Raw genomic sequence first — 27,071 nt, 5'->3', positions numbered from 1 at the left:
TAATGAGTCTAGAACAGCAGCAACCCTTGTGCACCCCAGCACCTCCCAGGGGTAAGGTGCCGACAGGCCATCATCTGCCTCCCCACCTACTACAACCAGCCCTCACACACGTTTCATTGTGCAGAAACGCTGTGACTTAGGTCATAACAGCTGGACACTTTTCTATTGTTTTGCTAACCTATTAGAGTTCTCGAGAGTTGCAGGAAGCATATAGACAGAGGGGATCCTGTTGACATTGTGTGCTTGGACTTCCTGAAAAACCTTTGCGTAGACTTAGGAGTCACGGAAGAAGAGAGAAGGATCCTCCTGTGGCTCAGCCACCAGTTAAGTAACAAGAAGCAGAGAGTAGGAATAAATTATCCTATTATAGGGATGTAGAAAGTGGAATTCCCTAAGGACTGGTATTTTCAACTGAGTGTTTTAGTTTGTTCATAAATGATCTAGAATAGATCTTAAGGACCTCTCCAAACTGAGTGAATGAGTGCATGCTAGGGATCATTAGGAAAGTATTGAAAATAAAACTGCCAATATTATAATGCCATTATATAAATCTATGGTGTGGCTGCTTTTGGAATACTGTGCATAGCTCTGCTCACCTCACCTCACCTAGGATATTGTAGAGTTAGAAAACATTCAGAAAAGAACAATGGAGTGACTTTTGGTTGCCCTTTTCTGAAACCTGTTCAACTCTAAAATATCCTTTCTGAGGCGAGGCAACCAGAACTGTACACAGGATTCCAAGTGTAGTCACGTCATAGATTTGAATGACCCCTAGCATGGAATTCACCATTTTCACAGCTGCCACACACTGAGTCGACATCTTCATCGAGCTCTCCACTACGACCCCAAGGTCTCATTCCTGGTCAGACAGCACCAGTTCAGACCCCAAGATCATATATGTGAAATTAAGGTTTTTTTCCCTTTTTGCCCCAGAGTACATCACTTTACATGAGCCCACATTGAACTACACTTGCCATTTTACTGCCCATTCACTCAGTGTGGAAAGGTCCTTTTGCAGCTCTTCTCAATTCTTTTTTGTTTTAGCCATCCGGAATTGGGTGTCAGTAGCAAACATAGATCCCCACCCCAACCCTAGATCATTTATGAACAAATTTAAAAGCACAGGTCCCAATACTGATCCTTGGGGGATTCTACTTTCTACATCCGTCCATTGGGAGATTTGTTCATTTATTCCTACTCTCTCTTTCCTTTTTCCTAGCCAGTTCCTGATACACAAGAGATGCTCTCCTCTTATTCCATGACTGCTAAGCTTACTCAGGGACTTTGTCAAGCACATTTTCAAAGTCCAAGGACACGATATCAATGGGATCACCTCTATGCTTGTTGACAGTCTCAAAGAATTCTAATGAGGTTAGTGAGGCAGGACCTACACTTGCAGAAGCCATGCCGGTTCTGCTTCAGCAAGGTTTGTTCTTTTATATATTTGGTAACTACATTTAAGAATGCTTTCCATCAGTGTCCACAAAACAGCCATTAAGCTAACTGGCCTGTAATTTCTCAGATCCCCCTGGATCTCTTTTTACATTGTCCACTTTCTGATCCTCAGGTACGGAGGCGGATCTGAGAGACCAGTTACGTACTTTTTTTTAGAAGATCAGCACTTTGCTGATAAAGTCGAGCACCTGAAGAACTCGATTCCGTACGCTGTGTATGCAGTGGGGGATCCAGAGTTGACCAATTGCAGTCCGGTTCTGTGGGATAGGTTCCAGCCTCTCCCTTCTGAGGATGTGGACAAGGTGCTTTCAACGGTAAAGCCTACCACCTGTCTGATTGATCCTTGCCCATCATGGTTTCTTATGAAATGTAGGGAGAAATTAGGCGAAGGGATCAGGGCGGTGGTAAATGCATCCTTGAAGGAGGGTGTTTTGCCACCAGCCCTCAAGGAGGCAATTATAAAACCTATTTTGAAAAAGGCCTCCTTGGATCCCAAAGTCTTGAACAACTTTCGCCCCGTTTCAAATCTGCCATTTTTGGGGAAGATCATTGAGCGAGTGGTGGCTGGCCAGTTGGCAGCACACTTGGATGAAACGGATTATTTGGATCCATACCAATCGGGTTTCAGGACTGGACATAGTACTGAAACAGCCTTGGTCGCTCTGGTGGATGATATGAGGAGGGCATTAGATGGGGGAGAATCCACCTTTCTTGTCCTCCTGGATCTCTCGGCGGCTTTTGATACCGTCGACCACGGTATCTTGTTGGATCGCCTGGAAGGATTGGGAATAGGAGGCACTGTTTTGCAGTGGTTCCGTTCCTTTCTCTCTGACAGGCATCAACAGATAGCATTGGGAGATGAGGTTTCAGACCCTTGGCCCCTCACATGCGGAGTGCCACAGGGTTCTATCCTCTCTCCCATGCTATTTAACATCTCTGTAAAGCCGCTGGGAGCTATCATCAGGAGTTTTGGGCTGCGATGTCATCAATATGCAGATGACACGCAGCTCTATCTCTCCTTTAAATCTTCACCAGAGATGGCTGTGGAGACCTTGTCCAAGTTCCTGGAATCCGTGAGTGGATGGATGGGAAGGAACAGACTGAAGCTCAATCCTGATAAGACCGAGGTGCTACTTGTGGGTGACAGGGGGAGGTTGGGTGCTGTTGACCTACAGTTTAATGGGGTGAGTTTACCCCTGAAAGATCAGGTCCGCAGCCTCGGGGTGGTTCTTGATTCCAAGCTGTCCATGGAGGCTCAGATTTCGGCAGTGAGCCGGGCAGCTTGGTACCAATTACATCTCATATGGAGGCTGCAACCCTACCTCCCTATTCATCAGCTCCCACTGGTGGTACACGCCTTGGTCACCTCTCGATTAGACTACTGCAATGCGCTCTACGTGGGGTTACCCTTGAAAACGGTCCGGAAACTACAACTGGTGCAGAATGCGGCGGCTCGGTTGCTTACAAACAGCCACCGCCGTGATCACATCACGCCAGTATTATTTCACCCACATTGGCTGCCAGTTGTTTTCCGGGCCCAATTCAAGGTGTTGGTATTAACCTTTAAATCCCTATACGGTCTCGGCCCAGTTTATCTGAAGGAGCGCCTCCAGTACCACAAATTAAGCCGCCCAACCAGATCAGCCACACAGGGCCTTCTCTCAGTCCCACCAACGAAAACAGCTAGGTTGGTAGGGACTAGAGAGAGGGCATTTTCAGTGGCGGCCCCCACTCTCTGGAACTCCCTCCCATTCGATCTTCGCCATGCCCCTTCCCTGGATATATTTCGCTGGGCATTAAAAACTTGGCTTTTTGGACAGGCCTTCAGGAATTCCGGGGAGGGCTAACTTTTTTGGGATATTTTATTATCTATTGATCGCCCTAACTGATTTCATGCTGCTGTGATTAATGATTGTACTGATTTTATTGTATTTTATCTGTATTGTAATTTACTGAATTTTAGTTTGTACGTCGCCTAGAGTGGCTTCGGCCAGGTAGGCGACACAAAAATTAAATTTATTATTATTATTATTATTTGAGTTCTTTGAAACTCTTGAGTGAATGTTAGGCCTAGAACTTCATCTCGCATCACCACTATCAGCCTCAGTTCCTCAGACTTCCATTCTGCAATAGTTATAGCACAGGAATCTGTTCCATATCTTCTACTGTGAAGATAGATGCAAAGAATTCATTCAACTTTCCTTCACGCAATTTCCTTATTCTGCTTAAGCACACCTTTGACTCCCACATCATCCAAGAGTCCAACCAGCTCCCTAGAAGGTCTCCTGCTACTAATGTACTTAAAGAGTCTTTTGTTATTGGCCTGTTTTTAGCAATGTGCTCCTCAAATTCCTTTTTAGCATCCCTTATTGTCATCTCTCATTTCTTTTGCCAGAGTTTGTGTTCCTTTTTATTCTCCTCATTTGGACAAGACTTCTATTTTTGAAGAAAGCCTTCTTGCTATTAGTAGGAATAATTTTCTAAAGGAAGCCTTTTTGCCTCTGTTAGCTTCTTTGACTCTACATGTTAACCATGGAGACATTCTCTTGGCCCTAGCGGTACATTTCCTGCTCTTCCATGTATGTTGAGGTAATATTGTGGTTTAAAATAATTCGCAAGCATTTAGAGAGATTTGACCTTCTTGACTTTGACCCTTTTAACTTCCTTTTTCCAAATCCTCTCATATTTGGAAGGTTCCTCAACTGAAGACAACTGTGACTGTGTTGAATTTTCTTGGCACTTATCCATTTACATATATATTGTATATTGACTTAGATAGCAGTAGCAGTATGGCCGCTGTTCCCAATTTGTTCATACAACACTTACATCTTGGACCAGGTCTTGGGCGCCACTTAAGATTAAGGCCTGGTCTCTGTCCCAGTGGTTAGTTCTATGACACAGTCATTTAGGGCATCTTTGTTATGACTGGAACACGTATATAGCCAGTCTATGTGAGGGTAGCTGAAGTCATCCATTATTACCTTTCCACTTTGGGATGCTTCCTTGATTTGAGTCTTCATCTCAAGAGCTCTCTAAGCATTTTAGTCAAGGGGATATTCGCATATCCACAGTAAATTTAGTAAATTACTCTCAAGTAATTCATCACCACCACCGATTCTGTGGAGGAGTCTGCCCCTTTTGGGATTTCTAGCTTACTGAGCTGTATGTCTTCTTTAATGTACAGAGCGATGCCACCTCTAGGACACTCCGCCCTTCCAACAGTTCGCATCTAGAGACAACCATTTCCCAAAAGTACTCTTTGTTCCACTAGGTTTTTTTATGCCCTCTTTATTTATGCTGTCCTCTGAGACAACATGGGAATCCACACTAAAATTCTTATTTAAATACTTATTTTAAAATGCATTTCCTCTCAAAATGTGCACATTAAATTCTATTGTGATGCATTCTTTTTGAGCTGAGAACTTTGTTGGGACATTTGGGAAGCGCACACCAATTTCACAACTAACTTCTGATCTGCATGTTAGTCCGGGAGGTGTGGCTGTCATCCATTTATGTTGGAATTTGCACAAATTGGAAAACTCAGGCTTCCCCAGCCATAGGGAAAGTGACATTGTTGGGGGAGGGAGGAGAGGGACACGCACACCTCTTCCAAAAGGCTTTTGGTTGACTTGCTTTCAGTATTGTTTTCAATGTCTCTTTAGTATTGGCATTGCTGGTTTTAACTTGTATTCCTGTTACTGTAAATCAGCTTGAACCTCTTGGAAATGCAAAATTGAGGCCTCCCTGCTATTCCCAAACAGTGAATAGCTACAGGTCCTACTTTCTGTGAGCATCTGAAACCAGATTTAGGTAGGAAAGGACTTGGCAACAATGAGACTGACCCATTGCTTATGTGACCTATTCTCTTCCCAAGACCCTTCAAAGGCTGTTGCCTTCTGAAGCCCTCCAGCTCTTCCCCACATCATCCAGCACCACCAGCCCCTTGATCTCACTCACCGTGCCCAGCCCCATCCTGGAAAGTACCAAGGCAAGCAGGATGGCACTCAGCATGCTGGCAGCTCTTCCTGGACTGCAGGCAGTAGATTCTTTCAGAAAGGAGGTAGTGCCTGATACTGACTGTGCCAAGGAGCACGTCCTTACTCCACCTGGCTCCCAGTTATTAGGAGTCCTGGTCTGACGCCAGAGAAGCCAATCAGGCAGCGCCAAGGCTGTAAAATCCCAGTTATTATTAACCTGACAATGGAGTTGGGGGTTTTCTGGTGGCTCCAGGACTAGCTCCCTGTTACCTTCTGGAATGTACTCTTCACCTACTCAATAGATTGAGGAGCTGCCCTTGAGGTTGGTCCAGAAGCTGCAGCTGATGCAAAATGCAGCAGCAAGACTGCTCACTGGGGCAGGGTATCGCCAACATGTCACCCCTCTGCTGAAAGGATTGCATTGGCTGCCCATTAGCTACTGCGCCAAGTTCAAGGTGCTGGTTTTGGTGTACAAAGCCCTATACAGCTTGGGACCAGGATACCTGAAAGACCGTCTTAACCCTTATGTATCCAGTCGACCACTGCACTCTGCAGGTGAGGGCCTCCTGCAGATACCACCTTATCAGGAGGTCCGTTCTCCACAACATAGGAAACTGACCTTTAGTGTAGTGGCACCTACCCTGTGGAATTCCCTCCCCTTAAATGTTAGACAGGCACCATCTTTTCGGCACCTACAGAAGACCTTCCACTTTCAACAAACCTTTTAAGTAGAGACCTTATTCCAGTCTGCATCTGTGTTGCAATTGCTTTTTGTTTTTAAAGTTTTTTTAAAATGTTTTTAAAGATGTTTTGTTTTAATATGTTTTAATGTTTTTACGTTTCAAAGTGTTTTTAGTGCTTCTGTTTGCTGCCCTGGGCTCTTACTGGGGGGAAGGGCGGGATATAAATTTTATTATTATTATTAATAGGTTGGGCCCTCTATGACAACTTCTGTTCCTCCTTTTTCCTCTCAGGGCTCCTGGCAATGAAGCAGCAGGATTGAGACAAGCAAGCCTGTTGCCATCTCACATGCAGCCCCTTGGCCACCCACAAGCCCAGAGACAGGTTTTCCCTGCAAGTATCCTGGAGCATCTGGCGGACCTGCTCCTTGGAGTGGTGGTTCTGCTCCCTTCCCCCTCCAGGATTTCCTGGCTCAAGTGCTTTACTACTTCAGGCTCCACTCCCTCTTCTGGGGTGCCCATGGCTCCACCCTCCCCACCTTAAGCAATCTTTCCTGGGGTGGGAATGTTAGCAGTAAGGGCTGCAGCAGGAAACAAAGTGCTCAGCTGATGAGTGCAGGTGGGAAGCAGTCAAAATCAGAGATGAGAAGCCTCTTCAGAATGAAAGAGCAGCCCAATTGGCAGCTGCTCCAGACCAGAGCTGCTTTGGGGGAGGGAGAGGGCTTCAGGGCCTTGGAGCAGAGAACCCACCCAGACAGTGCTTGTTTTGCCTTTTCTGTTGATGAAGCAAGCAATGATGGAAGCCACTTTTAGAGAAGGCCTGCCCAATCCAAAGGCCGCAACACTGCCAGCTAAGGCTACACACCTGTTCCCTTCTGGAGGCCTCCTGAGGGCAGCACAAAAGCCCAGGCAAAGGAGGGCCCTTTCTGAAGTCACAAAGTTGTAGGGCAGCAGGAGAACATAGTCACCCCCCATGAGTAATACCACTTTAATAGCACATGGAACTTGCACCTGAAGCACTTAACAGAGCTTCAATACACTAATAGCAAACTCTCTGAGCACTGATTACTATTATAGGCAAAAAAAACCCCTTGCAGTTTAAGAACTTACCTATAGCCAACAGATATTGCTATCAAACTTTAAAAAGCAGGGAAATTGGGCAGCTATAGTGAATGCACCAGAGGAGCAGGAGACCTGACCTCCACTCTGAGATATTGTACTGCCCTGCACATTTGTCAAAATGCACATTGTTGGTCTTTCACAGTCCAATCCACTTCCTGTGTAGCTTGGAAGAATTTGGCAACATGTGCCTCTAAGAATATGGTGAGTGGTGGCAACATCTGCCATCTGCAAAGATGGATAATTAATTACATGTTTGTTGGTGTTGTTCTTACTTTGCTTCTTTCCTGTGTTACTACTGTTTCTACAGAAAATCTAACCTAGAAAATTGTATTTCTGTCATTATTCATCCTAGAAATCTGTTCAAATTTATTTTTATTAATTTCAAAGCCTTTTTATTGGTCACTGTCATATGATGGTGAAGACAGCCTTTTGTGTTTCAAACTGGAAGTTATCATCTATTTTTTTGGGGGGTGCATTAACACTTGAATCTGTAGTTTGATGTAAAATCAGACTGATTACAATATGTTGCTACTTAAGCAATGACTCTAGCTGTTGGAAAAACCAGGATGCATGGTTTCAGCCTGCTATGTTTAAACCACTCCACTTAAGAAAAGGTGGGCATGGTCAATTAAAAACATAGAGCACACCTAGAATTTTGCTAGAATATATTTCACCTCCCAATGTTTTCTTATGCAAACTGAGACACTCCTCATATCCATTGGAAACTATTTTGCTGAATAGTCAGTGCCATTATTCCACAATTGCTTTTGGATTTTTTTTAGTGTTGCAAGTATTGCTGTACTTCACATATTTATAGAAACAGAAGGAAAAGAAAATGATTTACTAAAATTGCAAAGTAAATTAAACATATTTAAAGTGACTATCTGAACTATATCAACATTCTTAATATTGTTGCTTCCTCTGTGCTAAAACAAGATCAGCACAGCACATCTTGTTTCTGTTATTTGGGCTGACTGCGGGTGTTGCCACCACTCACCATGTGCTCAGAGGCACTTGTTACCAAATTCTTCCAAGCTACACAGGAAGTGGATTGGACTGTGAAAGACCAACAATCTGTTTGCATTTTGACAAATTTGTAGGGCAGTACAATATCTCAGTCTTCTGCTCCCCTGGTGCATTCACTATAGCTGCCCAATTTCCCTGCTTTTTAGTTCGATAGCAATATCTGTTGGTTATAGGTAAGTTCTTAAATTGCAAGCGTTTTTTTTTTTTTGCCTATTAGTGAATTTCTCTGCTTTTTAATCTGGGAGGTAGAAATGGGATCCTGTGCAAGTTTGCAAATAATGGATTGATCATTTGCATGCTTATTGAGTTCAATGGAATTTACTCTCCTGCAGTCAGGCTTAGGATAGGTGAAACTGACCATAGGGGAGAAAGGGGAGGGGCACAGGAAGGGGGAGAGAAGGGGCAAGAGGGAGGGGATAGGAGGGAGGGGGGCAGGTATCATTTGCATTCTTTTTGAGTTCAGTGGGATTTACCACTGTGCAACCATGCTTAGGATAGGTGAAACTCACCTGAGGGAGGGGCAGGGGTAAGAGGGGGGAGTGGAGGAGATTGAGGGGGTGGGCACTGGGGAAGCCCCTTTCCAAAAGGAAAACATTGTGAACAGTATTTCTGTTTTCAGCATTTCCCCCACCTTTTTATTCTACAGCAGGCACATGTCTCCCACCCAAATTTAAACCAAAGCTTCCCTGGCCATATCCACACCAGGCCTTTATTTCACTTTAGACAGTCATGTCTTCTCCCAAAGAATCTTGGAAAGTGTAGTTAGTGAAGGGTGCTGAGAGTTGCTAGGAGATGCCCTGTTCCCCTCACAGAGCTTCAACCAGAGTGGCTGACTGTTAAACCACTCTGGCCACTGGAGCTCTTGTCAGGGGAACAGGAATCTCCTCTCAGCATCCTTCACAAACTACACTTCCCAGGATTCTTTGGGGGAAGCTATGACTGTCTAAAGTGAAATAAAGGTTTGGTGTGGGTGTGCCCCCGATTAGCCAAGCCCAGCAGCTGTGAATCCGGCTTTTAGAACAGTTGGTTCTTACTGAGCATGCCTAGCCTTATCATTGAGTTCAAATTTCTTAAATTAATTAAAAATCAGCCAGGCATTTTTTAAATTGCAGAAGATGGTCAAACAAAGGGCAAGGTCAGATTACAGGTACTCTGTGAACACTGCTTATTTTTAATTAATTTCAACAAATTATGAGAACTCTGACAGAAAAAAGACCAAAAGGGGTCTGTTTTTTTCTCTCTCTCTCTCTACACTTTGAACAATCAATCATCTCTGATTGTTTTGTGTATTGCCGTGAAAATTTAGAGGGTTGTTAAACAAGCGTTTCTGAGTTCAGGGCTATAAGTTTTGCAAGGTTTTGTTTTAAAATGAGCTTATGAGAAGCATCAGAATGGCATGGGGGGTATTTTCAATTTAACATTGTGGAATGCGAAAAATCCATGCAGACTATAGTATACAGCGACTCTTGTGGCTGTATAATTATTTATTTATTCATATCCTACCTGATCCTTACAGAGGCAAAACAGCTCACAAGAGGAAGGTAGCAGCCCAGAGCAGCAAGGTCCTTAACAACCTCAGCTGCAGCCACTCTGCCTTGGAGCCCCAACTCTGCCAGTCTGGACCCCCCCCCCCAAGTGCAGAGAAATTTCCGTTGCTGCTGTCTTGCTTACACAAGGTTTGAGAGAAAAATTCTGCATGGAGGGGACTGGCCAGACATGCCCCTTTTGTACCAAGTTCTCCTTGCACAATGGTTCCAAGTCAAGAATCATCGAAGTGAGGGGAGAATCCAGGAGGGCAGGAAACAGCTCCCCTCCAGTATGCAATGTTGAGTTGCAGAGCCTCTTATTTCCCATATCACAGGTCTCTGTGTAACAAAGCACCAGGAGAGAGGACCCTGCCCCACACAGCTTACAGTCTAAAATCCTACACAGCAGAAAGAGAGGCAGAGGTCAACATGGGACAAGTGGGGACAAGTGGGGTTTTTTTTCAGTTACAGCTGAACAAAAGGAAGCTGTCTGCTGTCCAGTTACACCACTGATCCACCCAGCTCAGTCCTGTTGACACTGCCTGGCTCTCTGCCCCAGGATGGGAGTTTTGAGCAAGGCTGCTGCTGCTGCTGCTTCCAGCTGAAGGAAATATTGCACCAGCGGCTGCCACTTGTCTGTCTGTCTCTTCAAATCACCACCGGTTGGCGATTCCTTGTTCAAGGCTCCTCAAGGGAGCAGGAAAGCACTGCAGAGTCTGGCCACCTGGCCTTGGTCTTCTGCCTCCTCAGCAAAGTGCAAAGATAGCGGCTGAATTACAGGCAGGTGTGGAAAAGGGGAGATTCCCTTCCCTTGGGTGCATTTCATCCCAGCACCACAAGGAAGACAGGAGCATTTTGGTAATGGGTACTTGGAAAACACAGAATCCTGAAGTTTGTTCACAAAGCACCACCAGATAATGCTCTCAAGGCCGTTCCTCAAACCTAAGCACAGCATCGTTCCCCCAATCTCTTTCCTCAGGAAGTTTCCCTCTCTGCGCTGATGCCCAAAGGCATTGCCCCAAGAGGGAAGTCGCAAACACGGAGCCATGTCAGCGTCTTGGGAAACACCCACTGCACTTGCAGGAAGGGAGGACAGTCAAGGGCAAAGGAAGAGGTGGTGAAAGTGAGCTGCATCTCTGTTGCCGTCCATGGTCTTCCAGGTGGGCCTGCAGCCTCCTCCCCCTCACCTTATCCTCCATCTCCAGCGTCACATAAGCCCACTGTCTCCACCCTGAACCAGTTATCATCCAACCTCCTCAAGGTTTACAATCCTGGCCTGGCCTTGACGCATGATAAGGCCAAGAGCCTGGGCAATAGTCCACTGATCGCCAACCCTGGCAGCCAGATACTCATTACAGCAGGCAGCAGGAACTCAGGATAAGAGCCACAAAACACCCCTCTGAGATGGGAAGAAGAACTGGAGCGACCTTGCCTGCAATTGGCCTGCAACAGCCTCGTTTTGCCTCTGCCTCGGATCTGGGGAGCAAAGGGCAAGGTGGGGCGCAGCGAGTGAGAGGGCAGAGAAAGGACAAGGCAAAGGAGGGGGAGCCTGGCATCTGTTCAGGGGAAGAAGGTCTGAGAGGCAGAAGCTGATTTCCAGAAAACGGGGGAGACTCAACTTCACATGCAAAACGGAGATGGCCTTTCCAGAGACCCCAACAAGTGCACTGTTTCAGGACTCCCTGCAGCAGGAGGCGTCAGGAATGTCCACAGAGACAAGCGAAGGGGAAAGGCACCCCAGGCCTCAGCCTCTGCCCACCCCCACACACTGCCCACGGTTAGGTAGTCTCTGGCCCAGAAAGGCGGGTGCCAGGAACATACAGCTGACCCCCCCCATCACCAGGACAAGGGATGTTTCCTCAGACACTCCAGAGCAAAGAACAAACACGAACAACACCAGAAGACTTGACAATGTAGGAAAGTCAATTGTTGCCTTCAAGCCCTGAGAAGGCTGGCAGGAACGATCTGTTTAATATTCCCCCAAGACACGGGGAACGAGAACTCCTCAAGAATCTACACAAAACTTTCAACAGCTGCCGTACATACGTAAAAATATCCTATTCTGGCGAACAGCAGTGCCCAGTGCCAGACTCCTCCACACCCCAATCCCGACACACAAGCACTGCCTGTTCTGAAGCCACAGTTAGGAGCCTCCCATCCCAGGGGCCTTCCTGCGCTTGGCTGGCGTCCACGTCTGTTTTGCGCTCTTGAAGCTGTGCAGCGGGTTTTGCTGGCCCTGCAAAGAGGGGAGGAGAGCTGGAGGTGGTCCACAATATTGTTGTGCGCCCGCCACCCCCCATCACATTCCCCCCCAACAGAGACTCTGGCTCCTTGCACCTGGGCCTTTGGCCAGCTGGCCCCTCATCCCCCCCCAATTTGCTCTCAGCATTTGGCCCCGTCCCAAAGGCCTCTGCAGTTGTGACACCAGGAGTACCACGCAGATGCCCCCTTAGCTGATCAGAAATCAGCAACAAGGAATGGCTCCTCCACACTAAAGGGACAAGTAATAGCAGGTTGTCGTCGTCCCCAATAACCAAGAGTGGAGATAACTGGGAGTATCTTTGCTGTTGCCACCTAAGGGAGAAAGGGAGCTCTGGGGTGCAGAAGGTGCCTCAGTCAGCCCACAAACCAAGTCAGCATTCAGTGGGTCAAGCCACAACCCTCTCCCCAGGCCCAGTGCATGAGCAACAGCAACGCCGTGTCTCTAAGCACAGACTGGGCTAGCGAGGTTGGTGTCCAGCTCATGACAGTCCTTTGAACCAACTGCCCGGGGCGTGATTGAAAGGCCGTCGCTTTTGCCTGCAAGCGGGCAGGAGAGCAACACCAACCTTGGTGCTTGGAGGCTTCCGGCGCTGGCGCTTGCGCTTGCTGACAAGGGTCCGCGCCACTGCCCGGAGAGTGGGAGGCACTGTGAAGAGGACAGCCACTTGCTCTTACCGGAACAAACAGGACGCAGAAGAGCCCACCGACCCTCCACCCCTCCCCAAACCAACTTCCAACCCACTTTGCTTCCCAATTCTTCCACCAGTCACTCTGGCAACTCAAGGAACCTTGGAGATTTGCAGTGAAAATGCTTCAACAAGAACCCGAGGCCAGAGCGGGACCAGGATGTGGCGGACCTTGCAGCCTTGCCTTCCCTTGGAGGGGGAAAGCTACTCTCTGTGAGGGCTGGTCTGCTGCTTGTCGCCTCTCCTGCCCCTCCCACCGGCAGAACGAGGGCTGCTGCAGCACAGAGCCCCTACCTAGGTACTCGGGCACATTGCGCAGGTGGGGCTTGACGATGGCTGGGTGAAGAGGCTTGTCATGGTGCAGCAGGTTCAGCTCCCGGGGGTTATCTTCAAAGTACGTCTGGGAAAGAAATGGCCAGACAAGGGCAGCTCCTGAGCACCCCAAATGACCCCCACCCCGTCAGCCACTTGCCCACACTTGGGAGGGTCATGGACCCAGCGGGGGAGGGAGGAATGGTGGAGAGCACAGATTTGCTGCCACCCTCCCTAGGCAGGCAAATACCTTCAGCTTCTCAGAGTTGAGCAGTTCCTCCTTGATCTCACGGAGACGAGCTTCCTTGATGGCCTGCTTGGTGACTGAGCGCATGGCATCCTGGGAGCAAAGAGAGGGACCCGAATGCGGGTTGTGTCCATCTCAAAGCTGTCTGGCACTGCAAAGGGTGCACATCCCTCACTCCGCTCCCATGACTATAAAATCAGCTGTGGGAGGCAGCCCCAACTACAGCTGAAACAGGGAGAGGACTCACCTGCTTGTGTCCAGACGGTTGTAGCAGAAGAACAGGATTCTGTGCTCCAAATTCCCAACTTTTCGTCACTCGCCTGCTTTCTGTCCTACCTCCTTTCAGGCCTTGCAAAACCACCCCTCAAGTGGATGTCAGGGGGCTCTCACTGGATTACGCGGACCAGAAGCCAGTATTTCCTGCACCCTGAAGTGCCAGTGCTGAGGACCCAAAATGCCACTATCTTGGCCAGGCAGATCTCACCTCCCAGTCTACACAAAGGCCTGCCCTAAACCGCAGAGCTGCCCCATGCCCACGGAAGAGTCGCTGCCCCTGCGCAGGGAGAGGGCAAGCGAGGATGCGGCCCCCATCCGACACTCTCCACTTTGTGCAACCCACTCACCTGGCAACGGTATCTGAGCCCCTCAATCTCCTCCATTCGGAACAGGTAGGGTCGCAATGGGGTCTCGTTGCTGTCTGGGGAACAAATGGAAGCAGCTGGAGCGACAGAAAGTCCCACGGCCACCGCACAGGGCATCTCCTCAGCTGGCCCGAGAAGAGGGCTACTGTGTCCATTCCCCCAACCCCATTGCCAAAAAACCTTGGGACGCACTTCCCCTCTGCCTGCCTGGAAGCCTTTCTGAGGGCAGCTCTTCACACACACACCTCCTACGAGAGCTGCCTCAATCACGGTCAGCAGAGCACTCTCAGAGGGCAGCACAAAAGTCAGGGCAGTGCCTGGGTTGTCTGCACGGGCAGTCCTGCAAGGAAGGAAGGGGAGGTCAGGCAAGTGCAAGGAACAGAGTCCACAGCTCAAAGGCCCACAGGCTTGAACCTCAGTGGCAAGAAAAGACTCAGGAAGTAACGGGGGAAGAGCCATCTCAGTGAAAAGGTGGGTCTGACAGCAGGGCAAGCTCTGGAGCTGTATGACACACCCTCCTCCCCACTATCACCTTTCTTAGAAAAAGATGAAATAATCAGAGAAATCTGCTTTGTAAAACCAACTCAAGAGGAAATTCAGAAAAATCCAAGTTCAGTGTGAGGCATCTTGCAATAAATTGGTCATACTTGGGAGTCTCAGATGCCACAGAGCCAACAAATGGCCTTGGTCAAGTCACAGCGTGGCTCCCTTCTCCCAAGAATGTGGAACGCGACTGTTCAGTGGACACCAGACACACACACACACACACCCCACTGGCCACTGACCTGCCTGCTCGGTGGATGTAGGACGCCACTGAAGGAGGGAAATCAAAGTTGAGGACAGCAGAGACGTTCTGGAAGTCAATCCCACGAGAGACCCCGTACTCCTGGTCTTTGCCCCTGGAAGAGAAGTGGCAGAAGAGGACACTGGAGGTGAGAGGCTGCTCTGTCCCAGCCAGCAGGGCAAGGAGGCGGCTCCTTAGAAACATCCAGGCCTTGCTGGGCCTCCGCCAAACACATTCTGCAGCCCTGCTTCATTTCTCTATATCAACGCTTGTAGACTACTGAACTACAAAGAGTAGACAATATACATGCAAATTGTCAATAAATATCTAAGTCACAGACAAGTTTGATGTATGCATAAAATCAACAGTTAAACACACACAATAAACTAAAAATACGAATTAATATACATGTCCCTTTACATATGCCTGAGTAGGTTTGCCTAAGCAGGAAAGTTTTAAACAGATACCAAAAATAACACAGTGAAGACACCTGCCTGATATCAAGCGACAGGAAGCACCAGAGTGTAGGGCCTGCCAAATGGAAAGACAGGTTCCTTCCAAGCATGCAACGAAAATTCTGTGGCACTTGTAACAGTGCCCCTTCTGCAGATTGAATGGGTTGAGTGGGAAGCATATGGGATAAGGTGAGTAAGTGATAAGTAAACTGGTCCCAAGCTAACAAGGGCTTTCTAAATATATCTTGAACTTGGCCTGGTACCAAATTGCAAGCCAGTGCAAATCTGAGTAGAGGTGTTATATGCTCACAGGGTCTCACTCCTGTCAGTAATCTGGCTGCAGCATTCTGCACTAACTGCAGCTTCCAGGTAAAGCACAAGGGAAGCCCCACATGGAGTGCATTGCAGTAAGCTAGTCTCAAGGTCACCAGTGCCTGAACTGCTGCGGTCAAGCTCTCCCAGTCCAAGAATAGCTGCAGTTATCATACCAGCCAGAGGTAGTAAAAGGTGCTTCTAATCACCATGGCTACTTGCGCCTCCAGTGATGAAGCCTGATCCAAAAACACCACCAGCTTGCATGCCTGTTCCTTCAGGTGGAGCACAACCTTGTCCAGGGCAGACAATTGACCAATTTCTCAGACGAGAGCCTCTCACCCACAGTGCCTCCATCTTACTGGGATTCAAGCTCAACTTTTTTCCCCCTCATCTGTTCCACCGCTGCATCCAGGCTCCAGTCTAGGACCTGCACGGCTACTCCCAATTCAGATATTATGGAGAAATAAATCTAAGTGTCATCAGAATGTTGACGGTATCTTGCCCCAAGCATCCATGATCAAAAGAAATATATCTGGGACTCTCACACCAAACTCACTTTCCTGCTTTGATGCCCTTCCTTCCCCTCCTCCTCCTCTCTCTTGGCCTCTCCTGCTCTGCCAGGTCCTGCTCCTCTGATGCAATGATATAGTCACAGAAGCCCCGATTGAACTGGCTGATGATGTGGCACCTGGAAGATGACCGAAAGGTTCATTAGCTTCAAACTCATCCCCACAATCGATGAACACTGTTGTTTTGCCAGGAGATTAACCCATGGATACGACAGTAAGTGCTTGGGGCACAACAGCAAGGCAGGTCTCCCAAAGCCCACCTGTTTATATCTCTCCACCTCTGTGTGCTTCAACAGCAAAGGGCAAAGCCACAGAGCCACTGCTCCTCCTCCCACCTCCTAGGGCAGCGGCCTCCGCCCCTGGCCTGCCAAGGCTCACCTGGACTGAACAGGCAACTCGGAGTTGAGGATGCAGGCAGGGATGCTGAACTGCTCCAAGAAGAGCTTGAGGCGATAGCTGCGGTCAATGGTGCTGACAAAGAGAATGACTTTCCCCTGCACCAGCGAAAGCTTCAGCAGTGCATAGAGCAGGAGGAACTTGTCCTCCTCCTTCTCGCACCGGATGTGGAATTGGCTCAGCTGGGAGCTGTCTGGCAGCTGCGACTCTTGCAGTTTAAGGGTCACCTACATAAGAAATGGACCATGGGAAACCACTTCTTATATTCTGGAGTATTAACCACTGCCTACCAACTGCCGTTCTTGAAGTGGTTTCTGCTACATTTAAAACACAGTAAAATACACAACAGCACACATTATTACAGAGGAGCTCTCTGATATTCTAACAGTTACCCCTGAATCTGCTGGCCTGGAACTGATGGTTGAAGCAGGTGGATGTTAACACTCTCACAGGCCAGGGTAGCTTCACTGGGTCCTGCTGCTATCTCTCATGGGCCCTGACTCGGGGGGCACACAGGAGCAAAGACGATGGAAGCCTCCCACCCACCCCCCTGATATCCCAGCTGCTAACAGGGCCACAGCAGGTCTCCTAGAAAATAATCCCACCCCAGACATGGCTGCCAAAACAGTTGGATGCGAGACTCTCATAGGCCAGGGACTCCTCACAGGCCCTGCCAGCTGCCCACTCTGAGCCCCCAGCTCCGGTGGGAGATGCAGGAAGTGCAGAACTCAGCAAGACCAATTTGCTCTTACAGGATAGACTCAGAGAGGGAGGTTTGTTCTGCAAATTTGCTTCCTCCCTCCTGGCTCCTCTATGCCACAGATTGTTAGGAGATTGGAAACAGAAGGAAATCGTCAATCCTGAAGCAGACAAACAAGGAGCCACTGCTGATCTGTGAACAGCACTCTCCCCACCCCACTGGCCAAGAGCAATGGGGCAAAGGTAACCCAACCCTTGACCAGGCCTACGTTGACTCAAAGATCGTCCTCACAGCTTTGTCTCTCTCTCCTCCCACCCAAACCTTACAGGGTTGTGAAGCACCAACTCCTTCAGCGTCTTGACATCTTCATTGAAGGTAGCTGACATGAGAAAGGCCTGGTAGATCTTGGGCAGGTGGCTAGGGAGGAAACAAGAGCTCACTGGTTATAAGAACAGCCTTGCAAGGCCACACGAAAAGCCCACCTTGCTCAACATCCAAAGGCAGCGAAGCAAACACCTCCAAGAAGATCATTAAATGGGGCACTGGAGATCTCAATTTAGGCCTATACATCTATTGCCTTTACTATAAACATGCTGAGCTTCTTTTCTGTTGCTGACACCAACTTTCCCTACCCTGTGGCTGAGTTCAGCCCAGGTTTTCTCTTAAAATTATATTGTTTTCCATTAAAATATGCCGCAGAAACAAACAAAATGGATCCAATAGGCATCAAGACAGCTTAAATTTGCTCATGGCAGATACTTAGTATAGAGAAACTCAACTATTTTGTGAGTGCACAGATACAATGTTTCCCCAGTGTAGCTCCTGTGGGGAGATTGGCAGCATTAGGGGATGACCAGGACTTACCCCCTTGAAATCCAAACCCCGGATCCACCAGACTGGGAAGGTTTGGATACAGTGTCTCTGGGTATGCTATACCAGTGTAAATCCCATCTACCTACATAACAGGAGCCCTTTGGGGGAAGCCCTTATATTGATTTAAATTGATGTTAAACTGACCAAACATAAGCTGGTATAAACCCTGAAAAAAGAGGCATGTCGCAAGGGGGTGAAGGGCAGAGTTTACACCACATCCAAACCTCCCTCAGCTCAACGACACACCCTTAGCAGCCCGGCAGAAGTTATGCCAGCAAAAGTGGTATAACTCACAATTCTCCACAGGAGTTGATGGGAAGGGACCTATCCTGAGAACTCAGGCCCAAAGGTAACGTGAAATAGCACTCTGGAATAAGGTGTGAGCTACTGTACCTTTCAAACTGTATCTCCTTACAATAAGCTTTCCTTTTGCATCTCCCCAAACATGGTGCCTGAACTTTGGGGTGTGAGTAGATGGTGGTATCTGTGTGTGCTTGGAGTGTTTGTCTATGTGGTGGGGCTGAAATCGTGGGGAACTCAGTGGATTTTACAGCTCCATATGTGCTTACATCGCTGTGCTGTGTTATGGGGTGTGTGTGTGCGCCTTTGTGACTGGTTGTGTGTGTGGTGGGCGTGCACTGCCTGCCTAGTAGATGGCACGCAGTGACTGGTGGCTGCTGGCAGTGTTACCATGTGCATCTTTGTGTTCCCTCTGACAAGCTGGGGGTGTTTCCACTGGTCGTAGTGCCTACCAGATGCTCCTAAACAGAGTTTGGATCAGGCTTGAATTAAGCCAGTTTATCTCATACTAACGTCCTATAGTTGGGATTGCTCTGGCCGTCAGTTTCTTACGATTTTTCAGAGCTCAAATATGCCCCTAATGACAGCATAAAATTACACCCACTAAAGAGGAAGGATAAGTTCCAAGGTTCACACCAATCTCAGTGACGGACAAAAAGACTGTCCAGCTCCTGCTGCTCCTGCCATCAAATACAGGATTACGACTCATTCTACAGTCAGTTGCACCACTTTCCATAATGCTACATAGGTTCTTGCAAAGAAAGCCACCGGTCAGATAACAGAGCACCCAGCACCTCTGTCATGCAGAAGACCTGAGTAGGTGCTCCTTCCAGGAACATAGAAAGCCCCAGTGTCTCCCCACCCTCCTTTCAAATCCAACAACTCAAAGCCGGAACAAACTCACCACAACAAGCTCTTCAAGTCTTCCTCAAAGCCAAAGGAAAAGAGCAGGTCAGCTTCATCCATCACCAAGATTTCCAAGGAGTCCTGCAGGCTGAGGCTGTGTGCCTGCAGGTGAGCCAGGACCCGTGATGGTGTCCCCACCACCACGTCTGGCTTCTCCATCAAAATGGGTCTTTAAGGGAAAACGTTCATAACACAGTCAGAGATTGAAGTACTACAGCTGCCTGTCTTTGAAAGAATACTTTGGGGCTGTGATACAACCAGAACCGCAGAAAGTTGCTCTGCTTGTAAGCAAAGAGGTTTCTGGTGGGGAAAAATTAGCACACCATTGAGAGAACTACTGAGAGTCTCCCAAATTGGGCTGTGCTGGCTGTAGCGGAGCGCTGCTTGCTCTTTCCACTCAGAAAACAGTCACAAGCAAGATGTTCCTCTCCAAGAAAAACTCTCAGCAAAATAGCTTCTGCCAACCTGGAGATAGAGAATGGAGTATCCTCCCGGCCCCCATAAGCTCTGTCTTCCCATGCAACTAAGACCTCTCAAAATCTTTCCTCTCATTTGTCAATGGTGACATCATCTAATGTTGTATCCCAACTCCCAGGGAGTCTCTTGAGAAAGTTTTTGGAAATGCTGGTATCTCTTCCACCTCCAAAGTCACCTCAGGAAAATGAGCAGCGCAGCTTATCAAAAAAGCTGCCAACGAGAAGCCTTTCATAGAAATTAGAGTCTTAGAAGTTGGCAGGGGATTCTCTAGCCTGACCAGCACAACAGAGTCTCCCAGGAGGGGCCCCTGCAACTCCCACCACTCACCTCTGCGCAGCCAACTCCGCCTGGCCAGAAATGTTCACGATGTGCAGGTCGCGGGCACAGTAAGCAGCCAACTGCCGGAGCATCTGCACCACCTGCTGGCCCAGCTCCTTGGTAGGGACCAGGATGAGGCCTCGTACGGCCTGCTCCGCCACCGACGCGGACTAAAAGACAAGAAGCCCCGTCAGGCGCCCGCCGAGGAGCTGGGCGGTCGGTGGGGCGCAAAGGAGGCAGCCTTTTCCCCCAGCCGAACCGCCCAAGGAAGCTGGCGCTATGGGGTCGGGGGTGGCTCACCGCTTTCCCACGGAGCAAATGCTGCAGGAGGGGCAGGGCGTAGGCGCCCGTCTTCCCGGAGCCCGTCCTGGCCCGCGCCAACAGGTCTTTGCCCTCCAGGGCCAGCGGGATCGCCTTCTCCTGGATCAGCGTCGGAGTCGCCCAGCCCAGCTCGCCCACCGCCTGCCCGGCAGAGACACAGAGAAGAGAACCACGTGGCCGGGCTCCGCAGAGGAGGCGCGCCCATCCCATCCCACCGGGCCGCCCGGTTCGGCCATCCTCCGGCCCCTCTGCCCGAGGACGAAGCCGTACCTTCAGCAGCCTCGCGTCCAGCCCGAGATGAGCGAAGCTCCCGCCGCCTTCTGCGCTCTCCATCACGTCGCCCCTTCCTACCTTCCTCTGCAGTCGGAAACGGTCGTTCTACGCAGCACACAAGGAGCAGCGAAACACACGGCCAGAGCTTCCCGTCCCCCGCTTCCTTCCTCCATTCCTCTGAAGCCGGAAAAGTTCGCTCAACGCAGCCCACACGGAGCAGCGAGACACACGGCCAGAGCGCCCCCAGCCCGCCGTCGGCGCCCTCTGGAGGTGAATGGGCGGCCATGCAGACGGCGGAGCGGGATGGCGTCCTGTCCGACGGCGCTCTGCGTTGGGAGCAAACGTGGTCGTGGCCGGACTGGACCAGCGCGCACCAGCGGAACTCCTTGCCAAGAGCCCCTTTTAGGGACGGCTTCCTGCTCCTCAGCGTAAACTGGCTGGGAGCTACAAGGCTTGCAAAGATCTAAGGCTGGGCAGGCAGCGAGCCTCTTTTGGACCACGAGAGCATAGGGGCCACTGTCAGATTGAGCCATCCTTGATTTTGTAGCAGCAGCAGCAAAGGAAAAAACTTGCTTGCCTCTGTTGCACCCAAGGCCCAACTTGTGACTTCTTCCTTTTCGGGCATTCTGGAAGACAGGCCCCCTTGCCTGCTCCAAGAGCCAGACTCTCCTCTGTGGTCATTTAAGGTGGCCTTCAGAACCCTGCTCTGTCACCCATCCTCATGCATATAATCTTATGCCAGCAGATGCCTACGGGCACAGAGGAAGCTGAAAGCATGGCACAAGTCCCACATACAGCCACCCAGTAACAAAATCCTTCTCGTTCCCCCCCCAAGGGTTGACGCTGGGGGTGGGGGAGGCTCCTTTGCCAAGGCAGCTTCTTCCCTAGGAAGCTTGCTGAGAAGCCTGGCCCCAGACAACCTGAAATTTGCATCTTGGGCTCTGCACTCCCCTCCCCACCCCCAACACATAAGAGAGCAGCTCACCCCAGACTCCCCACACACACAAGCAGAAAATCCTTTTGCAAAATTTTTTACTTCACTCCAAAACTGTGACAAGGAACAATGTTATTAAGAATTTACCTTAGCAGCCAAGGGAAAAAACCCAGGGGAGGAGAATGTTGCATTTCCAAGAAGCTCCGTGGCACATAAATGCCAGCCAGCTTAAGGCTGCCACCTAGCAAGCTTCCTGCCATCTACATTAGAGGCAGTGCCAGGGCTGCAAAATGCCCTCCCTGTGCTTTTAAAGAAGCTACACTCACTCATGCTCATCTGCAGGAAGTCTAGGGGCCCTGAATGCCAGCGCCTAAAACAACCCCGGAGCCTTTGTAAATTACTCTTTCAGAATGACTATCTACACAAGGCAAAGATCTTCCAGCCTGTGCTGGAAACTGGGGAGGGTTACAAGAGATGGTGGATAAGATGTTGCTGAAGACTATTTGTTCCTGTTGTTGGAGGAAGACTGGAGGACTAAATACTGGTGTTGCTCTAAGCAGCCCTCAAGGTCCTGTAGGTATTAGCTGCCACCCACCCCAAGCCTAGGTTTGGTAGAAACTTAATTTCCCCCCTTTCCCTTCTAGGAAGTTATCCACTTCAAGGGCTGCCCCAATGCCTTGTGTTAAGAACAAAGAATGATGGAGACCACCAGAACAGAACCTTTTAAAGTCACTCCCAGCAATCAGAACCAAGAAACAAGACAGCACGTTCTTTTTTAAAAATGAGCCTGTTCAATCTCTTAGAAAGTAATTATCTCCCCTGGGATGTCCATGAAGGTGTTGGCCATTGAGATTTTCCCAGCTGCTCTTGCTCCAACACAGCAAAACAAAAAATAAAAAATGAGGTGGCATGTGAGAGACTTCTCTGGGCAGGGTATCCCTCTCAGCGGAGAGGAAGATCACAAGCACTAGTCCAAGGTTGTTTTAGGTTGTTTCCATCTCAGCTCTAACCCTGGAAGAGTCAAGATACGTTCAATGGAAGCTGAAAACAAGAAGCTGTTGAATGACAGTGCCTGTATGGTCAGAAAGGCTAAACCAATTTTTTGGCTTCAAAGAAGCTCTTGAGATGTCTCATCTGCCAAATGCCTGTGAGGATAAGGATGATGGTCTGGGCAATGGACCACCACAGCACCCGTTGGTTGGTACTCTCACTGGTCATCCGGAATCTCTCCTCACGGTACTGCAAAGGGGACACAGAAGTGGAAGTCAGAGGAAAAATTGCCCTGTCCTCTCACCTGCATCGTGCACATACAATCCAGCTTATATATCCATGCAGGTAGATCCTATCTGCAAATGTAGGACTGTTCCAAAATGACTTCCTCCAAGCAACTCCTGCCAATCTCATTCTGTGCAGATCCACCACTATTTACTCTCCACATATGTAATTCTAACACCAGTCAGCCAGCACCTCTGTCATTTAAATACCCCTCTCCCAAAGAAGATACTCTTGAGATGCAGCCATCTCTTTTCTATAGGTTCAGACTAGAAATGCTTCTCAGTGATGCTCCTTTCTGAGTGTGGTACTAGTTATTAGACAGAGCTCAAAGTTTCCATTGTCCCCAAGAGGTTCCTCACAAACCAAAATGACTTTCAGGGTACACCCCTCTGCCACCTCCTCCTCCTCCCAAGACATAAAGTGTCAAAACACTGCTTACTCTTTGGTAGTTCTGTTCCTTCTGGATCTGTTCCACCTGGTCCAAGAGCTGCCTGGCTCGTAGCTGCAGTTCGGTCAGTTTGTCCTTGGCTGCAATCTCTGGGTAATTATTGGTGTGCTCCCCAACTTGGATATCTAGGTGCACTCGCTGAACACAAAACAGCACTGAGCATTCAGCCAATACAAGTTCAGCACCCAGGCCTCACCTGGCTCTTCCCTCCCGGCTGCTCAGTACCGAGTGATGCTCTCTCTGCAGGAGCAAAGGGCAGGCCAGCAAGATGGAGAAGCAGCCCTCTGCGGCAGCGTCCCTTCCGCAGCTCTGCCCAGCCTCCCTCCTGCCTAGGGCGGGGAATCGCCAGGGCGGCTTGAGGCCCTGAACCAGGGGAGGCCTGGAGAGAACCGAAGGCGGCTTACCAGTTTCCCGCCCGCAAAGAGCGGCATGCGGGTCGAGTTGGAGTGCAGGCAGATCTGGTGCTCGCCCGGGCTGTGCGAGGTGAAGGTGAAGCGGCCTTCGGAGCCGTACTGCCTGGAGAGAACCACCTGCGGGGCGACGGCGTGAAATCAGAGCGGAGGGAGGCCAAAGCAGGGCTCCCTCCCACGGGGGCCTCCCCGGCCCTCCCGCCACACGCCCCGACCGTGCCTCCCCGCCGACATCTGCGGGGCGGGGCGAGCAGCCTCCTGGCGGACGGCGCTGCCCCTCACCTTCCCGTCGGGGGCCTTGACCTCCACGAACATGCCCAGGCCCGGCGTGGAGGGCAGGAACGACTCGGACTGCTTGTCCCACAGCTGCGTCCGATAGTTCCCTGCGGGGGGTAGAGATGGAGAGAGAGAGATGGAGAAGGAGTGCGCGTGCTCGGGAGTGCGCGGACGCTCGCTCGCTCGCTCCTGCGCGCCCCCGGCCCTTCCACCCCTCCCGCGGCGGGCGCATGCGCACCGATCACCATGGTCTCGTCCGGGATCTCCTCGATGAAGCAGCGCTTCTCGGTCTCTCCGATGTGGAAGTAGAGCGCCTGGGCCCCATGGCCCGCCAGCAGCAGGAGTAGCAGCGCCATCGCCGCCAGGAGCCCCTGGGCCGCCGGGCCCCGAGAGCGCCGCCCGCCTGCCATGGCTACCTCTGGCCTCCACCCCGTCGCGCATGCGCAGACGGCCCGCTGAAGCGAGGCCGCGCATGCGCTGCGGCAAGGTGACCCGCCCCCAGAACTAGACCGCGCTTGCGCAAGCGCTTCCAAGCGCGCGCCTCCCGGAAGCCTGACTAGAAGACTGGCGCGGAAGGACCCCGGAGCGGGAGTGCTGACGCTAGTCCTGCGGTGTGGGCCAGTGGCGCCCGATTTAGGCTGCTCCCCCAAACTGCTTCCTCCGTCTCCTCGAGGAAGTTAGCCCAGGAGGGGTGAAAGGAGTGGCCGCCCCTCCCCGCCGCCTGAGGGGGATCTACGAGCGGGGGCGTCTTTCCGCTTCCCTCCCTTCCTGGGGGAGAGCGGGGTCGCTCTCTTCCGCCCTTGCGCAGCCCGCGCGGGGAGGGTACCCTGGAGGTCATCCGCTCCAGCCGCGTAGTCAGCGACGGATCCGCGGTGCGGGATGCAGTTGCCTCCCTGACGGGCCCCCCTCCGGCCTCTGCTGAATTGGGCGGCGATAGAGAGCCCGCCGGCAAAGCGGCTGTTGCCCTGCGGGATTTCCGCCTAACAATGAGCCACAAACCGCTCTCTGGCCATTTCCACCTGCTAGCCCCTGTCCAGGTCTCTGGCGCCCACAGAGGCCGGCTTGCTCCTCCTCCTGCCTTCCGTCTCGAGGGCGAGGGCTGCGCAGGCCTTTGCCCTTCCTAACCCTAACCCTAAAATTAGTTTGCATCACTTCACATTTGCTCACATTGAACTACATTTTTCATTTTACGGCCCATTTAGTCAGTTTGGAGACATCCTTTTGGAGTTCTTAAGTCTGAAAAGTATTAATACTAGAATTTGTAAAATAGAAAAAATGTCCAACTTTAATCTCAAATAATATGCAGGGGGAAATAAAATTCCTAAAAACTCGGATGTTAGGGACAGATATATGGAAAATATCCAATATCTACTGATGCTGCCAACAATGTTGTGACAAACCAAATATTACATTACAAACACATAATAGACCAATACATCAAATGTGTTTCTACCCTAAACTGGTCTTCTTCAGTTGTCAATACAGATAAATGGTTCAATTTTGTCACTACATAAACAGTTTGCTGTTGTATCAAAACAATACATACTGACCTGTAGAGAAAAAGAGCCCACAGAACTGAAAAACAATCTGTTTTAAACATGTTTATATACTAATCTATCTTCTCCTATATACATTTATATTCTTTGATGGATCTTGAATTGTTGTGTGGGTTGCCCAATCTGAAAAAATAGGTATTGCCTAGTTCAGAATTGTCCACATTTAATGTAAGATGATAATCTCAATGTATTTTACCAGTAGGCACTCACCATTCCTACTTACAGGGCTTATTCCAAATAGTAATTCTCTCGCAGGTCAGCCAGCAACCAGTACATTGGGTAGCTCAAGGTTTAGTAAATAGAGAGCTTAGCCCAGGTGTTACACTAAATTTTGCCCTGTCATACTTAAAGGGGTATGAAAATGAAATGGACTGCCTTCAAGTCGATTCCGACTTATGGGCGTATACCCCTAAACCTAATCCTGCAGACACTACCTTTTTATATTTATAACATAACTCATATATAAGACATGGTTCATTCATTACATCCCTCCATTGGGAGAAAAAAAAAGGTAAAGGTGTCCCCGCACTTATAGTGCGAGTTGTTTCCGACTCTTAGGGTGACGTCTTGCAACGTTTACAAGGCAGACCGTATATATGGGGTGGGATTGCCAGTTCCTTCCCCGGCCTTTCTTTACCCCCCAGCATATGCCGGGTACTCATTTTACCGACAACGGATGGATGGAAAGCTGAGTGGAACTCGACCCCTTTTACCGGAGATTCGACTTCCTCCTTCCGTTGGAATTGAACTCCAGCCGTGAGCAGAGCTCGACTGCGTTACCGCTGCTTACCACTCTGCGCCACAGAGGATCATCCATTGGGAGAACTGCCCATTTATTCCTACTCTCTGTTTCCTATTTCCTAACCAGTTCCTGATCCACAAGAGGCCCTCTCCTCTTACCCCATGACTGCTAAGCTTACTCGGGAGTCTTGGCTGAGGTACCTTGTAAAAAACTTTGTGGTGGTCCAAGTACACTGTGTCAACTGGATCACCTCTGCTTATATGCTTGTTGATACTGTCAAATAATTCTAATAGTGAGTGAGTCAGGACTTATATTAACAACAATACATTATAAGATATCTTAGTCACTTGTTAACTGAAGGTCTCCAAGCGACTTATAACACTGTTAAAAACACAAATATTCCATTAAAAAAACCCTGCACCTGTCCTGCCTAACCCCCACGGTGTCAGACACAGGATCATTGGCTTGTTTTTTTTCTTGTTTCCTTTAATGCAGAACTTAACACAAGCACAGTTTATAGAACAAACTACAGAGTACACAGTCATCCGATTTCCTCTCACGCATCTCTAGGCATGGCTACACATGCATAGACATTGCAACAATTTGACATGCCTCCCAAATTCCCTTTAATAGGATTGGTGTGGGTACACTAGGCTGGGAACTCTCTTGGATCAGGACCAGGGAAGCAAGCAGGCAGACCAATGAGCAGGCGTAATAGCAGGCTCAACCCATTTTCACCTGTGCATCCTTGGGGACGGGTGGGCAGAGACACCTCAGCCACCATGTTTGGCAGCTCCACCCCTGAGCAC

General features: G+C 49.6%; 2 protein-coding genes across 2 annotated transcripts; both read right to left on the bottom strand.

Annotated features, from left to right (window-relative positions):
* Positions 1–11,703: 11,703 nt before the first annotated feature.
* Positions 11,704–20,915, bottom strand: DDX56 (DEAD-box helicase 56). Its single transcript, XM_061592439.1, has 14 exons — positions 20,619–20,915; positions 20,328–20,489; positions 20,037–20,197; positions 19,231–19,401; positions 17,480–17,570; positions 16,436–16,680; positions 16,045–16,176; positions 14,720–14,833; positions 14,180–14,274; positions 13,917–13,990; positions 13,297–13,386; positions 13,029–13,134; positions 12,615–12,694; positions 11,704–12,022 (listed from the first exon to the last, which is right to left on the bottom strand). Exons 1-14 carry the CDS (start codon positions 20,679–20,681, stop codon positions 11,930–11,932), a joined length of 1,677 nt encoding a protein of 558 aa, XP_061448423.1. The 5' UTR covers positions 20,682–20,915; the 3' UTR covers positions 11,704–11,929.
* A 721-nt stretch (positions 20,916–21,636) lies between these two features.
* TMED4 (transmembrane p24 trafficking protein 4) lies at positions 21,637–24,423 on the bottom strand. Its single transcript, XM_061592440.1, has 5 exons — positions 24,203–24,423; positions 23,971–24,071; positions 23,683–23,808; positions 23,270–23,416; positions 21,637–22,794 (listed from the first exon to the last, which is right to left on the bottom strand). The coding sequence occupies exons 1-5, from the start codon at positions 24,372–24,374 to the stop codon at positions 22,645–22,647; spliced, it is 696 nt and encodes a 231-aa protein (XP_061448424.1). The 5' UTR covers positions 24,375–24,423; the 3' UTR covers positions 21,637–22,644.
* Positions 24,424–27,071: the final 2,648 nt, after the last annotated feature.

Source organism: Rhineura floridana, chromosome 12 (genome assembly GCF_030035675.1).
Source record: "Rhineura floridana isolate rRhiFlo1 chromosome 12, rRhiFlo1.hap2, whole genome shotgun sequence".
Classification (NCBI taxonomy): Eukaryota; Metazoa; Chordata; class Lepidosauria; order Squamata; family Rhineuridae; genus Rhineura; species Rhineura floridana.
Note: the sequence above shows the minus strand (reverse complement) of the source record. Positions and strands in the feature narration are given on the sequence as shown.